Raw genomic sequence first — 20,694 nt, forward strand, 5'->3', positions numbered from 1 at the left:
TTCCGTTCCGAACTCCCACGGAGGTCTTTTATGCGTTGGCGAGAGAGGGAGGGGCTGGCTTACTTCAACTGAACGGGAAGTGATGTTACATTGTGAAGAGTGTTAATGCAACAAATGCATCAAACAGGTTTAGTCAACTCAATTTAGTGAGCTCTTTTAAGAAATCAACCAATTGTCATCGCTTTTGATAGGGCGCTTCTACACGAAACACCAAGGAATAAAGTGAAGCGCAGACACTGGTAAGTTGAATTTTTCGAAAGTTACCGTAATAAATGTGTCTCAACATATGGAGCTGTTTAGCGGATTTGTTTCTCTCGACAGCTGTAACTGCAACATGTTACATTTTTCTCAGGATGGGATTACATTATCGTATAACGACCACATATATTTTCACTGAGGCTGCAGTGAAACGAAGTTATTTCCTGCTCACATTTACTAGGCCTACTTGAAGCCAAGGCTACTGAAAGTGCAATGAGAGTTCTTGTGTTTTTACAACATGCGATGTATGCCATTTTTATAGTGAATCCGAAATCGGGGGTGAACTCTTAAATTAGATAGGCCTACATTGTAACACAGGATAGGCTTCGTGCAGCCTGTACTTGATAGGGTAACAATACTACACTTCCATTGGGAATTGATGTCAACATTTCCTGATCACATTCGTTTTAAGCCTTCAGCATCAGTTAGAAAGGTAAGATTTATCTCCTGGTGGTGCACATTGCTTTCGCTACGTTGTCTTGTGTATCAATTTAATCCTCCCCTTCAAAACATTTATTTGATGACCCTTACAAAAAAAGATTGCAGTTTTGAAACTGCAGTAAAAGTGCATTAACTGCAGTCGACTGGTGTTTTTGGACGCAGTAATTGCAATGCAGTTATACTGCACTCTAACTGCAATCTTTTTTGTAAGGGCACTGTTTGAGAGTGCAGTCAACTTAATGTAGTAAGCTAATAAAGGCTACACAGGTCTGTGCCAACTAACACTGGCAAATAGGTTTTCACATTAGAATAGTGTTGAATACAGCACAACTTACAGTATTATTTAATAGTTTTCCCTCACACTTTGTTCCAGTTGAAGGAACAATGAAGAGGGAAACTGTAGACGTGTAATGGGACATCATAATTACTACCCTTGTATTGACTACATTTATCTATCCATAAACCTGTATCCATTTGGCTGGTGAAACATCACCAGGTGTCTACCTCCCTAACTTGGTGTGGTATCATAGGAATACCGGTCTTGCATTTTAGCTGGAGATATGCCATGCAGAAAAAAACAGCTCAGACCAAACCAAGAATGAACGTTTTTAAGTAGTTGTAGGTCTCTGTTCATCTATTTTTATTTTCTCAAGGTTCAAACACATTCTGGACATGATTATCCAATACTTCATTTGGAATAAATTGGGTTGTCTTTAGTTTACTTTCCAGCTGTCAGCTATTCAAAGATGCAGCGACTTCTGTCTTGTCTGAGATTTGTGCAATTGAGCTTGAATTATGCTTATTAAACAGTGTCAATGGTAGAGTAAAACATTACCAGTCAAGACAACCACATGATGACAAACTGAGCTGAGGGTTATTAGATGTTGTTTATGTTTCATGTAGGTTTTGTGTCAGTTAATCAATTTTCTTTGTGTGTGTGTGTGTGCCCAGGTACATTGTCTGAAATGTTTCTACTGATAACCGCAACCATAATCAAATAATAATTTGGTGGGTGTTTATATTTGTCGAATTGCACACATGTACAAGTGTGTATTAATATGCATGTATGAATTGGAAATGTGTGTTTTGCATATCCACACTCCACCTGAGACGCCCTCGGAGAGTGGGGTCATGGCCAGAGTCACTATTGTTCAGCACCCCTGGAGTAATTAGGGTTGTGTCTTCGAGCTAGCGATCTTCCAGTTACTAGCCCAATCCTCTAACCGCTAGGCTACCCGCCGCCCATCATAATCTGTAAACCGTTCCTCATCATCAAAATAACATCTCTTCACTTACAGATGTATACAAAATGATGTTACAAAATACTGCCTCCAGCCCTGAACATGAAGCCTGATAATATTTCAAATGCATGTTGGCAAGTCATTCTGTCAAGACATATCTGAGATGAGTGCTGTAGCATTGTGGTGCTGCAACACCCTTCATCTTGTGCAGTTTGCTTAAATTCATGTCATCTGCATATCCGCCTCCTCCTTCGATGAGTTCACCATTAGAGTTGGACAACTGCCCAGGGTGGGTACTTCAGCTCTACTGTTCTGAGAATGTCTGATGAAAGGCTTTGTTCTACTTGCTGGCTCATAATCTGGGTGGCCCTTCCTCTAACTAGTGTGAAATTAGCACTACCAGAGAACAAGGCTTTGCCTAAAGCCTTCTCTTTTAATCACTTTCACTTGAAGTTTAGGTTTGAAAGTAAACATACAATAACAACTTTGAAACACCTATTGGGAAGAGGACTAAGGCTGATCCTTGTTTGTGTAATAGCACAAAAAAAGGCAATAGGGTCTTCTGTTTTAGAACCAGGCAGGGGCAGCGATGTGAATCAAATCATTTGTGAAGCATGTAATTCATATAAGAACATTACATGCCAGGCAGGTGACCAGCCTCTCCTTGCTACTGAACAGCCTTTTTTATACAGAGTCAGACCGTAAACAACTTCCTTGATGTGGGAACAAATTCATGAACATAAGTGTAGGGAATCTGAATGAATGTTTACCTGATATCAGTGACAGGCAGAGAGGTAGAACTAGCCAGTCAGTGTATAGCTGTGATTTCACTCAAAAACAAGTGCAGAACGCCTACTCAAGATGCTGTAATGTCTAACTTGCAAGGTTGTATTTCACACCTTGTTAAAATATTTCATACTGCAGTCACTGTAGTAGGCTTCCTCCAACAACTTTCTTTTGCTGCTCATCTGCAACACATTTCATCACAGTCATTCAGGTTTCCTTATAGAAGCTGTGATAAGATTAGTCTCATGACATGACTTTTCTAGAAATTAGTTATTGTTTTATTTATTTTTAACTTTCTTTGTCCTATCCTACCTATTTAAAGAAGCCTACTACTTCTTACCCCACACTTCAAAAAAATGATTTCAGTAAAAACAAACTAAACCAAACTCATTTTGCATAATTAGATACACATATGTAATTTAGGCTTTTGTTTATTGTCTACAGACTGTAGCTTAGGGAAGGATAGGCAGTTTGATGATAGTGCCTAGTGAAAGTCTACACACCCCTTGCACAGTCTTCACATTTTGCTGCCTTAAAATTTAATCCGAAAAGGGATTCAAATAGATTTTTTCCCCTACCTATCTACACAACCTTTTCCACGTTTTTAAAATAAATTAAAATTATATAACATTTTCCTAATTGTAAAAAATATGTATTGATTGCGTGTGTCTTCACACAACAGCTGTGAATAATTTTGAATAAGATTGTACCAACTTTGCCCAACTCTTAAGGCAACATACAGGTAACTTCCAAAATAATGAAAACACTTGTGTAAATAAGGGATACAAAGTATTGAAAGCAGGTGATTCCACACAGGTGTGGTTCCTGAGTTAATTAAGCAATTAACATCCCATGTTTGTATGCATGTGTCTGTGCCTATGTTTGTTGCTTCACAGTCCCTGCTGTTCCATGAGGTGGATTTTTATGTTTTTTAAATCAAATTTTACTGCTTGCATCAGTTACTTGATGTGGAATAGAGTTCCATGTAGTCATGGTTCTATGTAGTACTGTGCGCCTCCCATAGTCTGTTCTGGACTTGGGGATTGTGAAGAGACCTCTTGTGTCTTGTCATGTCTTGTGGGGTATGCATGGGTGTTCGAGCTGTGCGCCAGCAGCTCAAACAGACAGCTCGGTGCACTCAACATGTCAATACCTCTCATAAATACAAGTAGTGATGAAGTCAATCTCTCCTACACTTTGAGCCAGGAGAGATTGACATGCATATTATTAATACTAGCTCTCTGTGTATGTCCAAGGGCCAGTCGTGCTGCCCTTTTCTGAGCCAATCAACAAGGCATGTCCTACAGTCCCTTTTTACGGCACCTGACCACACAACAGTCATGCTGGCCTGTTCTGACCCAATCAACAAGACAGGTCCTACAGTACAGTCCCTTTTTACGGCACCTGACCACACAACTGAACCATAGTCCAGGTGCGACAAAACTAGGGCTTGTAGGACCTGCCTTGTTGATAGTGCTGTTAAGAAGGTAGAGCAACGCTTTATTATGGACAGACTTCTCCCCATCTTAGCTACTGTTGTATCAATATGTTTTGAACATGACAGTTTACAATCCAGGGTTACTCCAAGCAGTTTTGTCACCTCAACTTGCTCAATTTCCACATTATTTAGTTGAGGTTTAGGGTTTAGCGAATGATTTGTCCCAAATACAATGCTTTTAGTTTTAGAAATATTTAGAACTAACTTATATTCCTTGCCACCCACTCTGAAACTAACTGCAGCTCTTTGTTAAGTGTTGCAGTCATTTCAGTCACTGTAGTAGCTGATATGTATAGTGTTGAGTCATCCGCATACATAGACACACTGGCTTTACTCAAAGCCAATGGCATGTCGTTAGTAAAGATTGAAAAAAGTAAGGGGCCTAGACAGCTGCCCTGGGGAATTCCTGATTCTACCTGAATTATGTTGGCGAGGCTTCCATTAAAGAACACCCTCTGTGTTCTGTTAGACAGGTAACTCTTTATCCACAATATAGCAGGGGGTGTAAAGCCATAACACATACGATTTTCCAGCAGTAGACTATGATCGATAATGTCAAAAGCCGCACTGAAGTCTAACAAAACAGCCCCCACAATCTTTTTATCATCAATTTCTCTCAGCCAATCATCAGTCATTTGTGTAAGTACTGTGCTTGTAGAATGTTCTTTCCTATAAGCGTGCTGAAAGTCTGTTGCCAATTTGTTTACTGTAAAATAGCGTTGTATCTGGTCAAACACAATTTTTTACAAAAGTTTACTAAGGGTTGGTAACAGGCTGATTGGTCGGCTATTTGAGCCAGTAAAGGGGGCTTTACTATTCTTAGGTAGCGGAATGACTTTTGTTTCCCTCCAAGCCTGGGGGCACACACTTTCCATTAGGCTTAAATTGAACATATGGCAAATAGGAGTGGCAATATCCAAGTTGTCAGACCCCGGTGGCTTGTTGTTGATAGACAACAATAATTATTTCACCTCTTCCACACTCACTTTACAGAATTCAAAATTACAATGCTTGTCTTTCATAATTTGGTCAGATATACTTGGATGTGTAGTGCCAGCGTTTGTTGCTGGCATGTCATGCCTAAGTCTGCTAATCTTGCCAATGAAAAAATAATTAAAGTAGTTGGCAATATTAGTTGGTTTTGTGATGAATGAGCCATCTGATTCAATGAATGATGGAGCTGAGTTTGCCTTTTTGCCCAACATTTCATTTAAGGTGCTCCAAAGCTTTTTACTATCATTCTTTATGTCATTTATCTTTGTTTCATAGTGTAGTTTCTTCTTATTTTTATTCAGTTTAGTCACATGATTTCTCAATTTGCAATACGTTTGCCAATCGGTTGTGCAGCCAGGCTTATTTGCCATTCCTTTTGCCTCATCCCTCTCAACCATAACATTTTTCAATTCCTCATCAATCCACGGGGATTAAACTGTTTTTAGTCATTTTCTTTAATGGGTGCATGCTTATTAGTAACTGGAATAAGCAATTTCATAAATGTGTAAAGTGCAGTGTCTGTTTGCTCCTCATTACACACCACGGACCAACAAATATTATTTACATCAACAACATAGGAATCACTACAAAAGTTATTGTATACACTATATTAGGACCAGCCTTTGGAACTTTGGTTTTCCTAGATATGGCTACTATATTGTGATCACTACATCCGATGGATCTGGATACTACTTTCAAGCAAATTTCTGCAGCATTAGTAAAGATGTGATCAATACATGTTGATGATTTCATTCCTGTGCTGTTTGTAACTACTCTGGTAGGTTGACTGATAACCTGAACCAGGTTGCAGGCACTGGTTGTGTAGATCAGTAAGATGTTTAAAAAAAATTGTTTTATCCCTTTTTAGATACAATTTTAAGGCTGCTAAATGTGCAAGGGGTCTGTAGACTTTCACTAGAGACTGTAAGCCTTTGGCCTACATGATTAGCATCCTCTGTAGCAGCCTGCTTTCACATGAACCTTTGCAGTTAATCTGATTACCATTGGAGGCGACTGGTGCCGCCTCAGTGATCCTAACCTTCGAAAAAGCAGGGCTGCCCGCAAGCCTGGGTGCCTGTTTCTCTGGGGAAAGCCTCTGTGAATGTGTCCCTGCTGGCCAGATTGTGTCCACTTATAGCAACATGAACTGCCTGGCGACCAAGAGATTTGAGACATATCATTTACTTGTACAATGACACAGTTGACTGTCCTTTTTGCTTGACGAGGTCAATCGATTAGTGTGTGCAGGTAGTACTGTGCAGTTGTGCGGTGAAGCCTAGTAAGTCTGTCCATATACAAGCCTTTTAGAATGTAAGCCTGGCTATTCCATTTCCCACTGGTGAACAGCTCAGAGAGGCTGGAGATGGGGTGCCGCAAGTCCAGTCACAGTGTGTTCATCACAGAACTTGATTTTGCTCCAGACTTTAAGCAGCTTATTGCTCAGGATGAGGGTTTTAGCGCTGGACAGAGTGAAAGAATGTGGGACGTGTCTGAATGCCTTTCCATGCTGTGGTCATATGATGGACTCTGCTTTCAGTGGGAATCACACCCAGCTTGTTCCCTTGAATATAATTTGATGGGTGTCTGTGTTCAGCTCATCTTGTGTCCACGATATTCTTTCTCATTCACAGGCCTCAACTTTCTAGCTATGATATAATAACTCTGTAGTAATGCATGGCACTATAGCTTTGTGTAATACATTTTGTATCTATCAAAAACACATTGATTAATTCTGATTTGTTTACACAAACTATTTATGGACCATGACCAATCATGCCAGTGAAAACTCCAGATGCCCAGACAACGCTCAATACAATTTGAACTCAATTTTGACAACTCTATGGAAGAACTAGTTTTTCTTGTGAATTTTTACAGTCCGTTGATCAATTGCGTAATTCTTGGTCTTATTTGCCTAATTATCGCCAATTAATCCTCTCATGTAGAATTTCAATCTGTAACAGTTGCCCCAAATAGGAGACTATCCACTTTTACCAAGCAAGCAAGTGAAAGTTTACCTCGGATGGGGCTATAGCAGGATCTGAGTTTGAGTATTTCCTTTCTGTTTCCTTATTGAACATGCTTAGAGGCAAATTTAGTTTTCTTTCAGATAAAAAATGTGTGTTTCCTGTTACTGTGTCAGAATACTTACAACATGACCATGACAAAAGAGCTGTAGGCTAGACTCTCAAAAGACAGACAGACAGGCGTGTCCGTCTCCAACATAGTTCTAAAATGTTTGTCCTTGGATTAACTGTTTCGCAGGCACTCTACCCTGCTAGCAGAAAAATCAACACTCTGAAAATGTGCTCATGATTTAATTACATTTGTCTGAATTTGAAATACACTACATGACCAAAAGTATGTGGACACGTGCTCGTCCAACATCTCATTCCAAAATCATGGGCATTAATATGGAGTTGGTCCCCCCCTTTGCTGCTATAACAGCCTCCACTCTTCTGGGAAGCCTTCTTCTTCCTGCTCGCCTGTGCTGTGGCACAAATTCGAACTGCTCTCGGACTCACATATTGCTGTTCACTGGACCTTATGATCACTCAGCTGATGCCTGCTGGACTGTTCCTTTACACGGTGTCCTGTTTATCTGTTTAGCCTCGGCCCAAACTTTATCGCCATTACCAGTTGTTGTCTTAGCTCTCTCTAATAACACCTGTGATGCTTTATACCTCTCTCCTATGTCAATATGCCTTGCCTATTGCTGTTCCAGTTAGTTCTTATTATACAATTTCACTGTAGAACCCCAAGTCCCTCTCAAACTGCCTCAAATAGTTCCTTTGTTCCACCCCCCCATACACGCCGAGACCGGCTCAATCGGTGCCTCCAGTGATGCTATCTCTTTCATTGTTACCCAACGCTTAGGTTTACCTCCACTGTACTCATATCCTTCCATATCCTTGTCTGTACATAATGCCCTGAATCTATTCTACAACGCCCGGAAATCTGCCCCCTTTATTCTCTGTACCCAACGCACTAGAAGACCAGTTCTTAAAGCCACAATCCAAACTAGATGCCCTCAATCTCACACAAATTATTAACGAACCTACCAGGTACAACCCTAAATCCGTAAACATGGGCACCCTCATAGATATCATCCTGACTAACTTACCCTCTAAATACACCTCCGCTGTCTTCAACCAGGATCTCAGCGATCACTGCCTTATTGCCTATGTCCGTAACCGGTCCGCGGTCAAACGACCACCCCTCATCACTGTCAAACGCTCCCTAAAACACTTTAGCGAGCAGGCCTTCCTAATTGACCTGGCCCAGGTATCCTGGATGGATATCGATCTCATTCCGTCAGTAGAGGATGCCTGGTTGTTCTTTAAAAGTAATTTCCTCTCAATCTTAAATAAGCATGCCCCATTCAAAAAATACAGAACTAAGAACAGATATAGCCCCTGGTTCTCCTCAGACTTGACTGCCCTTGACCAGCACAAAAACATCCTGTGGCGTACTGCATTAGCATCGAATAGCCCCCGCGATATGCAACTTTTCAGGGAAGTTAGGAACCAATATACACAAGCAGTTAGGAAAGCAAAGGCTAGCTTTTTCAAACAGAAATGTGCATCCTGTAGCACTAACTCCAAAAAGTTTTGGGACACTGTAAAGTCCATGGAGAATAAGAGCACCTCCTCCCAGCTGCCCACTGCACTGAGGCTAGGAAACACTATCACCACCGATAAATCTACAATAATCGAGAATTTCAACATGCATTTTGCTACGGCTGGCCATGCTTTCCACCTGGCTACCACTACCCCGGCCACCAGCTCTGCACCCTCCGCTGCAACTTGCTCTGAAGCTTGAGACTCTTATGTCCCTCACTAACTTTAAGCATCAGTTGTCAGAGCACCTTACCGATCACTGTACCTGTACACAGCCCATCTGAAATTAGCCCACCCAACTACCTCATCCCCATATTATTTATTTTGCTCATTTGCACCCCATTATCTCTATTTGCACATCATATCTTGCACATCTATCATTCCAGTGTTAATACTAATTGTAATTATTTTGCACTATGGCCTATTTATTGCCTTACCTCCATAACTTGCTACATTTGCACACACTGTATATATATTTTCTGTTGTATTTTTGACTTTATGTTTTGTTTTACCCCATATGTAACTCTTTTGTTTTTATCGCACTGCTTTGCTTTATCTTGGCCAGGTCGCAGTTGTAAATGAGAACTTGTTCTCAACTGGCTTACCTGGTTAAATAAAGGTTTAAAAAATAAAATAAAAATGGCTTTCCACTAGATGTTGGAACATTGCTGCGGGGACTTGCTTCCATTCAGCCACGAGCATTAGTGAGGTCAGGCACTGATGTTGGGCGATTAGGCCTGGCTCACAGTCGGCATTCCAATTCATCCCAAAGGTGTAAGATGGGGTTTAGGTCAGGGCTCTGTGCAGGCCAGTCAAGTTCTTCCACACCGATCTCGACAAACCATTTCTGTATGGATCTCGCTTTGCGCACAGGGGCATTGCCATGCTGAAACAGGAAAGGGCCTTCCCCAAACTGTTGCCACAAAGTTGAAGCACAGAATCGTCTGTAGCGTTAAGATTTCCCTTCACTGTGGAACTAAGGGACATAGTCCGAATCATGACAAACAGCCCCAGACCATTATTCCTCCTCCACAAACTTTACAGTTGGCACTATGCATTGGGGCAGGTAGCGTTCTCCTGGCATCCGCCAAACCCAGATTCGTCCGTCAGACTGCCAGATGGTGAAGCTTGATTCATCACTCTAGAGAACGTGTTTCCACTGCTCCAGAGTCCAATGGCGGCAAGTTGTACACCACTCCAGCTGACGCTTGGCATTGCTCATGGTGATCTTAAGCTTGTGTGCGGCTGCTCGGCCATTGAAACCCATTTCATGAAGCTCCCGACGAACAGTTCATGTGCTGACGTTGCTTCCAGAGGCAGTTTGGAACTCAGTAATGAGTGTTGCAACTGAGGACAGATGATTTTTATGGTCCCATTCTCTGAGCTTGTGTGGCCTACCACTTTGCAGCTGAGCCATTGTTGCTCGTAGACGTTTCCACTTCACAATAACAGCACTTACAGTTGGCCGGGGCAGCTCTAGCATGGCAGAAATTTGACGAACTGACTTGTTGGAAAGGTGGCATCCTATGACGGTGCCACGTTGAAAGTCACTGAGCTCTTCAGTAAGGCCATTCTACTGCCAATGTTTGTCTATGGAGATTGCATGGCTGTGTGTTCGATTTTATACACCTGTCAGCAACGGGTGTGGCTGAAGTGGCTGAAATGGCTGAATCCACTAATTTGAAGGGGAGTCCACATACTTTTCTGTATATATAGTGTAGTTTACAAATTATTTTCTACAGTCTCTGTTTTAAATTTGTATCAGGATATGTGCACAGTTTGTAAATTGCTTCCTTCATTGTTTGGTTTCTTTGTCTGGTTTTCAGGTCTGAAATAAGCACTCACTATGTCTGATGGGGACTATGATTACCTCATCAAATTCCTAGCCCTTGGTGATTCTGGAGTGGGGAAAACCAGCTTTCTCTACCAGTACACAGACAAAAAGTTTAACTCCAAATTCATCACTACAGTGGGCATTGATTTCAGAGAAAAACGAGTGGTAAGTTGATTGCCCTAGTCATACAATTTGTCATTAAAAACATTTGCGTGTGTCTGACCATTAATTTAATTATTCACATACAGGTGCTCCCCTGCCACCCGTAATGACCAATTAGTATGCTGCTTGGTTGAAAGAGTTAACATTTGAAATGGCCAATTATTCCATGTGAAATGTTTTGTAGTGCAGGTTTACTATTAACCATGGAAAGTAAGTAGGAGCTTCAAAACATTACTCCTCATAGTGCAAAAGATAGAGCGGTATAACTCTTCTTTTTTTTTGGGGGGGGGGGGGGGGGGTCTGAAACATATGAACCTGCAGATGTAGTATTATGTGTGGGTGTTGCAGGAATCTGAGGAACTCCCAGACCAGGAAAGGATGACTAATATCACTTTAGTTCAGCAGCACCCTCCTAGAAAATAAACACTTCACACCACATAACCAAACACCAGGGTAATTTAGGCATAATCACTCATGCTGTGTATATTGTAGAGATTATCAGGGCAAACATTTTCCATCTAAATGTTTAGGTTCTCTTTGGGTTGCAAGATAATATATGTAGGATGACTAATGGGAAAATATATTTTTAGGCCTCATAGCCAGATGACCTCACACTTCTTTATATGGGTATAATAACTTTACATTTACATTTACGTCATTTAGCAGACGCTCTTATCCAGAGCGACTTACAAATTGGTGCATTCACCTTATATATATATATATTATATATAACGCTGTCTCTGTCTGACAGGTATACAAATCAAATGGTCCAGACGGGGCAGCAGGCAGAGGACAGAGGATTCATGTTCAGCTGTGGGACACGGCGGGACAGGAGAGGTAAGCCATTCCAAAACTCATCTCCCACTGACACTCTTGCTCAAGCCCTCACTGGCTCTCAGGTAGTTGTTGGCAGCTTTCAAATGCTTACTTTCTCCAAGCTGAATGAAGCTCTTTACAAGGTGTTTTTTCTTGTGTGGTGTCAGGTTTCGGAGTTTGACAACAGCTTTCTTCCGAGATGCGATGGGCTTCCTCCTCCTGTTTGACCTCACCAATGAGCAGAGTTTCCTCAATGTCAGAAATTGGATGAGTAAGTCCTCTGTGGTTGTCAGAATCTACATGTACAATCTCTTGAGTCTCCTATTGACATCTAAAGGTGTGTGCAGTGTCTTAACCACTATCTTTAAATCGGGACTGTTGGGCTAATGACTGGCTTATTCTCTTTTTCAGGCCAATTACAGATGCATGCTTACTGCGAGAATCCAGACATTGTACTCTGTGGCAACAAGTGTGACCTGCAGGAGCAGAGGGCAGTCCGTGAAGATGAGGCCCGTGAGCTGGCAGAGAAGTATGGGTATGTGTCCCTTACCTGTGCCTAACCCTCCCTGAAACATTTGCCAAGAAGGCAGTGGCTGATGTGTGTTTACACAAGACTGTGCAGGGGAATCTCGAACGATTCTAAATGTTAGGCTAGGTTGGTCCTTCTGGAAAGGCAAATATTTACACACCCATGTAAAGTATCCTGCTTGTGACCTGAAGATACACATTTAGTGAATACAAAGGGATTATATATGGACCTCCTATGTTTTGCTAAATCTAACAAATGCACCATATTTGGGGTCAAAAGCCATGTTGTAAGAGACTATGGCCTTTATTTTAACAAACCTAACATGCTGACTAGACCGGGCATGCACGTGCGGCATCGCACGCATGTTGATTTTGTCCATCCACACCAGACAAGATCAGGACACGCATGTTGAAATATCAAAACAAACTCTGAACCAACTATATTAATTTGGGGACTGGTCAAAACACATGAAACATTCATGGACATTTAGCTAGGTAGCTTGCTGTTGCTAGCTAATTTGCCCTGGTCCTTTTTTGTAGATCTTTGTAGAATTTTGACCCATTTTGAGTCACACAAAATCGTGTGTTCTCTACTCCAACAATTAATCCACAGATAAAAGGGGAAACCTAGTTAGTTTCTAGTAATCTTATATGGAGTTTGGCAACCAACTTTGACTGGAGTGTGGACCTCAGTTCATCTTTCAATCACCCACGTGGGAATAAGCACCTAAAAAAACAATGAGGAGATGGGAGAGAAGGGATTTGCAGCGCCTCAAGCATCAAAATAGAACCAAGTTCTATTTTAGCGCCTGGGTATGCAGGCGCTCATTGATGCACGCAACGCGGGCAGTGTGGTCAGCATGTAATGCAATGGTAAATGTAAGCGCTGGCGATAGCTCTAATACTGTAGGTTGAGGGGTGTGTCAAATATTTTTGCTATTTTCACAGCTAATTATGAGTGCAATAGCTGGCGGTGGCAGGAAATGGCTGGGTTTTGATGAATAAACAAGTTGTAGGTGTGAGGATAACTTGGTCACTCACTGGCCAATCAAGGCTGCATGTGTTTCTCTCAAATTCTGTAGGTTATTGAAGGTCTTTGCATTGTCATCAACTCAACTCATCAATTCGGCTGGGGGCACGGAATATTCTGTCCTAGTCCATTGTAGATTAATACTACAGTTTATTCAATAGCATAAGTAGGGAGTGATAGCAACAGGAAAAAGAAAAAAAAAACATCCAGTGTTTGCTCAATATGTTTGGCGTGTTAAGTCAACCGTAGCCGGTCGTAGCCGGCCGTGACCAGGAGACCCATGGGGCGGCGCGCAATTGGCCCAGCGTCGTCCAGGGTAGGGGAGGGAATGGCCGGCAGGGATGTAGCTCAGTTGATAGAGCATGGCGTTTGCAACGCCAGGGTTGTGGGTTCGATTCCCACAGGGGGTATGAAAAAAAAAAAATGTAAGTCGCTCTGGATAAGAGCGTCTGCTAAATGACGTAAATGTTAAGTCAACATTGTTATAATTGGCTTCAATGAGTATAGGCCTTTAGGTATCGCACTTATAAAATAAAAAATACAAGGCTCCCTTAAGTTGTATTGTTTGTGTGAGGCACATTCTCAATAAGCAAAATATAGCCTAGGCCTACCGTTGATCCTGCATTATAGGACAGAAATATTTTAATAAGTTTGGAGGAGCGTGTCTTTGGTAACTGGACAGGGTAGGCCTATCTGAATTGTGAATAATGAATATCAAAGCATGTCGGCAAAAGCCTCATTAGTAGACCATTTAGAAACGTTTTATGGATAGGCGACTTGGTGAATGCATGGCCAGGATAAGAAAGACATCATCAGACGTATTGTTGTTGAACCAGCTTTCGTTGTAGTAGGGTAAGGGTAGCTTGTTTTTTAATCAAACGAAAGGGAAAACAAGCAATTGTTACACGGAAATAATGTAAATGTTTCTAAATACGAGTGTCAACGGATTATCTAATCTCTCGTTCCATGATGGGCATATAGCCTACATCCAAAATAATAACCGGAGCTGGCTAAAATAATGTAATAGCCTACGCAGATAAAAAGAGATGTCCGCTCACTGTTTTTCTGCTGCCAAACTTGATCTTGAGCCAACCCCTTTATCGATAGTCTTGACTACTTGGCGAATGAATTTGCAGGACAAAAAAAAAGACTTAATTGAGAGGACGGGAGGCTATGCTTGGGTTTTAATTAAACGAAATTGGGGGGAAAACACCGTTTTTTATGTTTCTAAATACGAGGTTCATGGGCACAAAAAGCATATCTCTTATTCCATGTTCGTATGGGTACTGTGCGTCTCGGCTGGATAGGCTGCGCTTCCGTTGTCAAAATCCATGCCATAACGACCAGCTTTCGGTTGGTCTTAAATATCCCCACCTTAATTGGGGAGAACGGGCTCGTGGTAATGACTGGAGCAGAATTGGTGGAATGGTATCACACACGCGGGCTCCAGGTGTTTGATGCTGTTCCATTTGCTCCGTTCCGGCCATTATTATGAGCCGTTCTGCTTAAGGCCAGCCGAAAATGGAGCCCCCAGTGTCTAGTAAAGTTATGATCATGTTGTGTCAAAAACTTTTATGATGAGCTGAATGGTTATCTTGTGCCATGAAAATATCTAAGTGACAACAAAGTTTTAGGAGAGGTAATCTGATTTACATGGCCTAGTCATAGTGTTATTGCCGAATATCATACAGGTAAATAATAAATAATAATAATAATAATATGCCATTTAGCAGACGCTTTTATCCAAAGCGACTTACAGTCATGCGTGCATACTTTTTTTTGTGTATGGGTGGTCCCGGGGATCGAACCCACTACCTTGGCGTTACAAGCGCCGTGCTCTACCAGCTGAGCTACAGAGGACCACAGCCAGCCATCAATCTCCTTACTCAACAGAGGAGTCTGAAGTCTCTCTTCCAGACAGTTTTGTTTAAATCAAATCAAATGTTATTTGTCACATACACGTGTTTAGCAGATGTTATAGCGGGTGTAGCGAAATGCTTGTGCTTCTAGCTCCGACAGTGCAGTAATATCTAACAAGTAATATCTAACAATTTCAAAAAATATACCCAATACACACAAAACTAGTAAGGAATGGAATTTAAGAATATATACATATATGAACAAGCAATGACAGAGCGGCATGGACTAAGATACAGTAGAATATTATAGAATAGAATGCAGTATATACATATGAGATGAGTAGTGCAAGATATGTAAACATTATTAAAGTGACTAGTGTTCCATTTCTTAAAGTGGCCAGTGATTTCAATAGGCAGCAGCAGCCTCTAATGTGCTAGTGATGGTTATTTAACAGTCTGATGGCCTTGAGATAGAAGCTGTTTTTCATTCTCTCTGTCCCAGCTTTGATGCACCTGTACTGACCTCGCCTTCTGGATGATAGCGGGGTGAACAGGCAGTGGCTCGGGTGGTTGATGTCCTTGATGATGTTGTTGGCCTTCCTGTGACATCGGGTGCTGTATGTGTCTTGGAGGGCGGGTAGTTTGTCCCCGGTAATGTGTTCGGCAGACCGCACCACCCTCTGGAGAGCCCTGTGGTTGCGGGCGGTGCAGTTGCCATACCAGGCGGTGATACAGCCCGACAGGATGCTCTCAATTGTGCATCTGTAAAAGTTTGTGAGGGTTTTAGGTGCCAAGCCGAATTTCTTCAGCCTCCTGAGGTTGAAGAGGCTCTGTTGCGCCGCCTTCACCACACTGTCTGTGTGGGTGCACCATTTCAGTTTGTCGGTGATGTGTACGCCAAGGAACTTGAAGCTTTCCACCTTCTCCACTGCGGTCCCGTCGATGTGGATACGGGGGTGCACCCTCTGCTGTTTCCTGAAGTCCACGATCATCTCCTTTGTTTTGTTGACATTGAGTGAGAGGTTATTTTCCTGGCACCACACTCCCAGAGCCCTCACCTCCTCCCTGTAGGCGGTCTCGCCATTGTTGGTAATCAAGCCTAATACTGTTGTGTCGTGTGCAAACTTGATGATTGAGTTGGAGGTGTGCTTGGCCATGTCATGGGTGAACAGGGTGTACAGGAGGGGGCTGAGCACGCACCCTTGTGGGGCCCCAGTGTTGAGGATCAGCGAAGTGGAGATGTTGTTTCCTACCTTCACCACCTGGGGGGCGGCCCGTCAAGATGTCCAGGACCCAGTTGCACAGGGCGGGGTTCAGACCCAGGGCCTCAAGCTTAATGATGAGCTTGGAGGGTACTATGGTGTTGAATGCTGAGCTATAGTCAATTAACAGCATTCTTACCCTGGAAAGGTCACACATCATATTGAGTTGTCATGGTTGACTAGATATGACTCATATGTCAGATTTGGTTACAGTGTTCATATATTTTTTTACGTTATTTGAACCCATGGCTCCACCAGTCTGAAAGCCATTGTGGTTTTTAGAGAGCCATGCTCCTCTACTATTTTAAAGATTTATCTTCCACTGCTGTAGCAAAAATGCATGTTTCATGACGAAAAACAAAGGACACCCAAACAGTTTTGTTTTTTCAACCTTGATTTCTTTTCAACTGCTGAGAACTATATTCTGTCTTAAAGTAAAGCTTTCAATTAGATCCAAACATATTCAGGTTGTAGGTAGATAGTTTGCCTCATTAAGATAAATATCAGTCAATGTTGACCTTATAATGTGTTGCTCTCCTTCCTGTGCAGAATCCCTTACTTTGAAACAAGTGCAGCTAACGGGCAGTTTGTTAGCCAGGCTGTGGATGTCCTGCTGGACCTCATCATGAAGAGGATGGAGCGCTGCGTGGACAAGTCCTGGATCCCTGACGGAACCGTGCGATCTAACGGACACAGTGGTCACACAGACATCACAGAGCCCAAGACCCAGGAGAAGGGCAAATGTGCTTGTTAGGGGGGTGGGGGTATGACGTGCAAAGCTGAATGCAACTAACCCCTGCCAAATGTACCAAAGCATTATTATGTTTTGTTCATTTGATTATGCCATTTGGTGTGGTGCCTCTACATACACTTGTCCATACACAGTCAATTAAGTGCCTTTTTATGTTTCATTTCAGAGAATATTGTATGTATTTTAGATTGTAAAACATAAGTGTATTGTAACTATTTTCTGAGATTCAGTAGAAAAGTGAGAAGCCACTGGAAATTGTATTAGTTGAGAACACTGCCCTGTGTATTAAAAGGAAACCCATCCTTATTACATTGAACATTTTGACACAGGATATTTTTGTCACAATGCACTTCCATTTATTCTTGTACAATGTAAAAGTCCTGAGCACATGCAATCTGTAGTGAATAGACTGATGATTTATTGTATAGGCCTGCTCTGTGGTATCTGCGTAGCAGAATAGTTCGGTGTCTTTATTTTTATCACAATGTCGGAATCTTGGGTGTATTATCAGAAATGTTTGAGGTTACATTTAAATAAATGCTGATTTTGTTCATTCGTATCATACAATGTGCCTTAAATTTGCTGTATTCTTTCAAACACTGTTTTCATGCCAAACACTCTTTATGCCAAATATGTAAACCATATCCTTTATTCCAGAAAATAAATATATTTTATTATTTATTAAAGCTGTCTCAGTTGTCACCTTGGCTACCTCTGAAACAATTGTATTATTTAGTGTCAATCTTGTTCTAGTCAATATGTAACATCTTGTTCTAGTCAATATGTAACAATGCAAATATTTGTACAAACAAAATCTGCTTTTCCAAGCGCTAAAGTTTAGAAACTTCTCTAGTTACACACTAGGGGGCAGTTTGTAACGAGTAAAAACACATGCAAATATATATTTACCGGAAATAGTATATCGTAACTTCCTTTTAAAATTCTGCCACTCGCGTTCCACCACGGATAACACATGGGGAAGAAATAATCAAGACATCTAACAATGCGAATTGAAAAATGTTACTTTTGCTCGGGACCTGTGTATCCTGGGCACGGTACGATGTTTGTGCGGAACGATTGCAAGGTATGAGTTTTTTTTTTGATGTCCTACTTTCTGATTTGATGGCTTCCATGCTAATATGCTAGCTGTTTTGCTAACTTCCTACTGTAGCGAGCTTGTTTTGTCAGCTGGGATGTTGTTTTTAAAAACGTCTGTAGCTAACATAAAGCAGTTGGTGGCCAACGATGCCAGATAACCTTTTAGTTTTCACCTCTTAGCTATCTTTCAATGTTTCAGTGCAGTTTCATAGCCATGCAGGCTTGTTATTGTTGCCAAGTGAAGTCTGTTTCACGCTCAGCAGTGAAGGAAACATTGACTTTGCTAAAGCTGTAGTAGTGTTTCCTGTACATTGAGGGGGTCTCTCCATGCCCAGGCATAGGCCAGTTCTTGTTGCTGCTACCTTGTGTATAAATGAAGTAATGACTAATATCTCTTTTCAGACGTTCCGGTTTTGTAAATCAAAATGTCTCAAAAACTTCAAGAAGAAGCGTAACCCAAGAAAGACCAGATGGACCAAGGCTTTCAGGAAAGCGACTGGCAAGGAATTGACAGTGGTGAGTTCCCACGTCCACCCATGCAAGTTGTAGAATGATGTGAAATAGAATGTGATATGGTTGATAAACAATCATAAACGATTTGCCCTTGAGTCTCTTACTGATTTATTTCCAACACAGGATAACTGCCTGGAGTTCGAGAAGCGCAGAAATGTGGCCGTCAAATACCAGAGGGAATTGTGGAGCAAGACAGGTACTAGTTATGGCTAAAGTCCAGGGGTGTATTTATTAGTTCAAACCGTAGCAAAACGTTTTGCAATGAAAACTATTGTCAGGGTTGTATTCAGTACGTCTTGTAACGGAAACTGTTTACCATTTAAGAACCAAACAAAAGGAACGAAACGGGGAGGGACCTACCTGAATTTGTCCAATAGAAATTCTAGTTTTCGTTGCACATTGTTTCCCGCTTGGAGTAAACCGTTTCTGTTACAAAACGTTTTGCAACAGAATCGGTGTAATGAATACATGGGCGGCAGGTAGCTTAGTGGTTAAGAGCGTAGTGCCAGTAACCGAAAGGTCGCTGGTTCTAATCCCCGAGCCGACTAGGTGAAAAATCTGTCGATGTGCCCTTGAGCAAGGCACTTAACCCTAATTGCTCCTGTAAGTCGCTCTGAATAAGAGCGTCTGCCAAATGACTAAAATGTAAATGTAAAATGTAAATACACCCCTGATGGGGTGCTTCTGTTTTGGCCCGTTTGGGCCTTACTAATTACACCCCTGCCCTCATCTTTCAATTGTTTTCATACTCTATTCAAGTCAATTCTCACATGACAGATTGAGATCATGCCCTCTGCACATTTAAATGATACATGTTACTGTATGTTCCATGTTGGTGTGTATGTTACTACTACAGCATAACATCAAGACAGCTGTAGCTAACTGCTAGGATTTTGTTAATAGCCTTGTTGAGCTGTTAAATCCAACTCATTTTGTTATTTTCAGTGGAGGCGATGAGGAAGGTGGAAGGAATAAAACGGAAACGGCAGGCACAGTTCATCTTCAACAGGTGAGCCCAAGCTTTTCCCCCACAGATTAAATTGTTGCTCACACTAGGAAAGCATGGGCTTTCCAACTTTATAATGGTAATATTTGTATTCTGTAAAATCTGGTTGAGTGAGTCAAACTTTAATTACACAGTCCCTGCTTCATAATATTACTATGAGTTGTAGGAAAATAACTAGGCTAACAGAAGGCCAGTTTTGCCAAGTATTGGAGTGACATGCCTTTAAGCACTGTTTTCAGATTGATTTTGCCATATTTCCTCTCCCTTTCTCGATCAGACTGAAGAAGGGCAAGCAGTTGGAAAAGGAGGAAGCAATCAGCGAAGTGAAGAAGAACATTCACCTCATCAAAGCCCCACATGCAGGTGAGTTCACTGCTGTTAGGATTTTACATTGTTTATATATATATATAATTAATTTGAGAAATTAGGTGATGGCATTCAGTCCACTTTGAGTTTGCATAATGAAAAATTGAACTTTGCTAATCAGTTTGTTTTCCATGTGTAGGCAAAGCCAAGGTTATGGAGGAGAAGATGGTGCAGAAGTTACAAGAAGACGTGGACATGGGTGACGATTAGCAAGTCCTTATTGGGGCTCTGCTGAAATAGAGACCCACAAAACAACCGCTGGCTCTATTAATAACATCCATAGACTTTCCTTTACCAAACTCTGGACAACACAGTCTGGGAAGAAACAAGGCGTTATAGCACTGCAACCCAATGCAGTTGTGGAGTGCTAACACAATATTAAACACTTTACAAATCATTTCGGAGAGTGTTGTCAAATGGTGGATTTAATAAAGTATTGTGTCCTGACTATTGTTTTGTTATTCATCCTGATATTACATCCTCGTGAACTTTGAAGTGGCACATTGTCAAATGTATTTGAAGTGAATTGCATTTATTGGAGTTTTGGTGGAGACATACTGAATTCCAGTACTTCAAGAACAGACATGGCACAGAGGGAATTGAATGGCAAGATATATGTTTAAAATGAATTATGA

The 20,694-nt window shown here is 41.5% G+C and overlaps 2 protein-coding genes across 2 annotated transcripts; both read left to right on the forward strand.

Annotated features, from left to right (window-relative positions):
- Positions 1-87: 87 nt before the first annotated feature.
- Positions 88-17,629, forward strand: LOC311111921 (ras-related protein Rab-27A). The gene is made up of 6 exons (XM_084154844.1): positions 88-239; positions 10,661-10,833; positions 11,582-11,667; positions 11,814-11,917; positions 12,058-12,181; positions 16,875-17,629. Exons 2-6 carry the CDS (start codon positions 10,681-10,683, stop codon positions 17,077-17,079), a joined length of 672 nt encoding a protein of 223 aa, XP_084010970.1. The 5' UTR covers positions 88-239; positions 10,661-10,680; the 3' UTR covers positions 17,080-17,629.
- A 366-nt stretch (positions 17,630-17,995) lies between these two features.
- Positions 17,996-20,506, forward strand: LOC311111147 (putative ribosome biogenesis protein RLP24). Its single transcript, XM_084153835.1, has 6 exons — positions 17,996-18,160; positions 18,577-18,690; positions 18,811-18,883; positions 19,633-19,696; positions 19,971-20,056; positions 20,199-20,506. The coding sequence occupies exons 1-6, from the start codon at positions 18,080-18,082 to the stop codon at positions 20,267-20,269; spliced, it is 489 nt and encodes a 162-aa protein (XP_084009961.1). The 5' UTR covers positions 17,996-18,079; the 3' UTR covers positions 20,270-20,506.
- Positions 20,507-20,694: the final 188 nt, after the last annotated feature.

Source organism: Coregonus lavaretus, assembly GCF_964263955.1.
Source record: "Coregonus lavaretus genome assembly, chromosome: 37".
NCBI lineage: Eukaryota > Metazoa > Chordata > Actinopteri > Salmoniformes > Salmonidae > Coregonus > Coregonus lavaretus.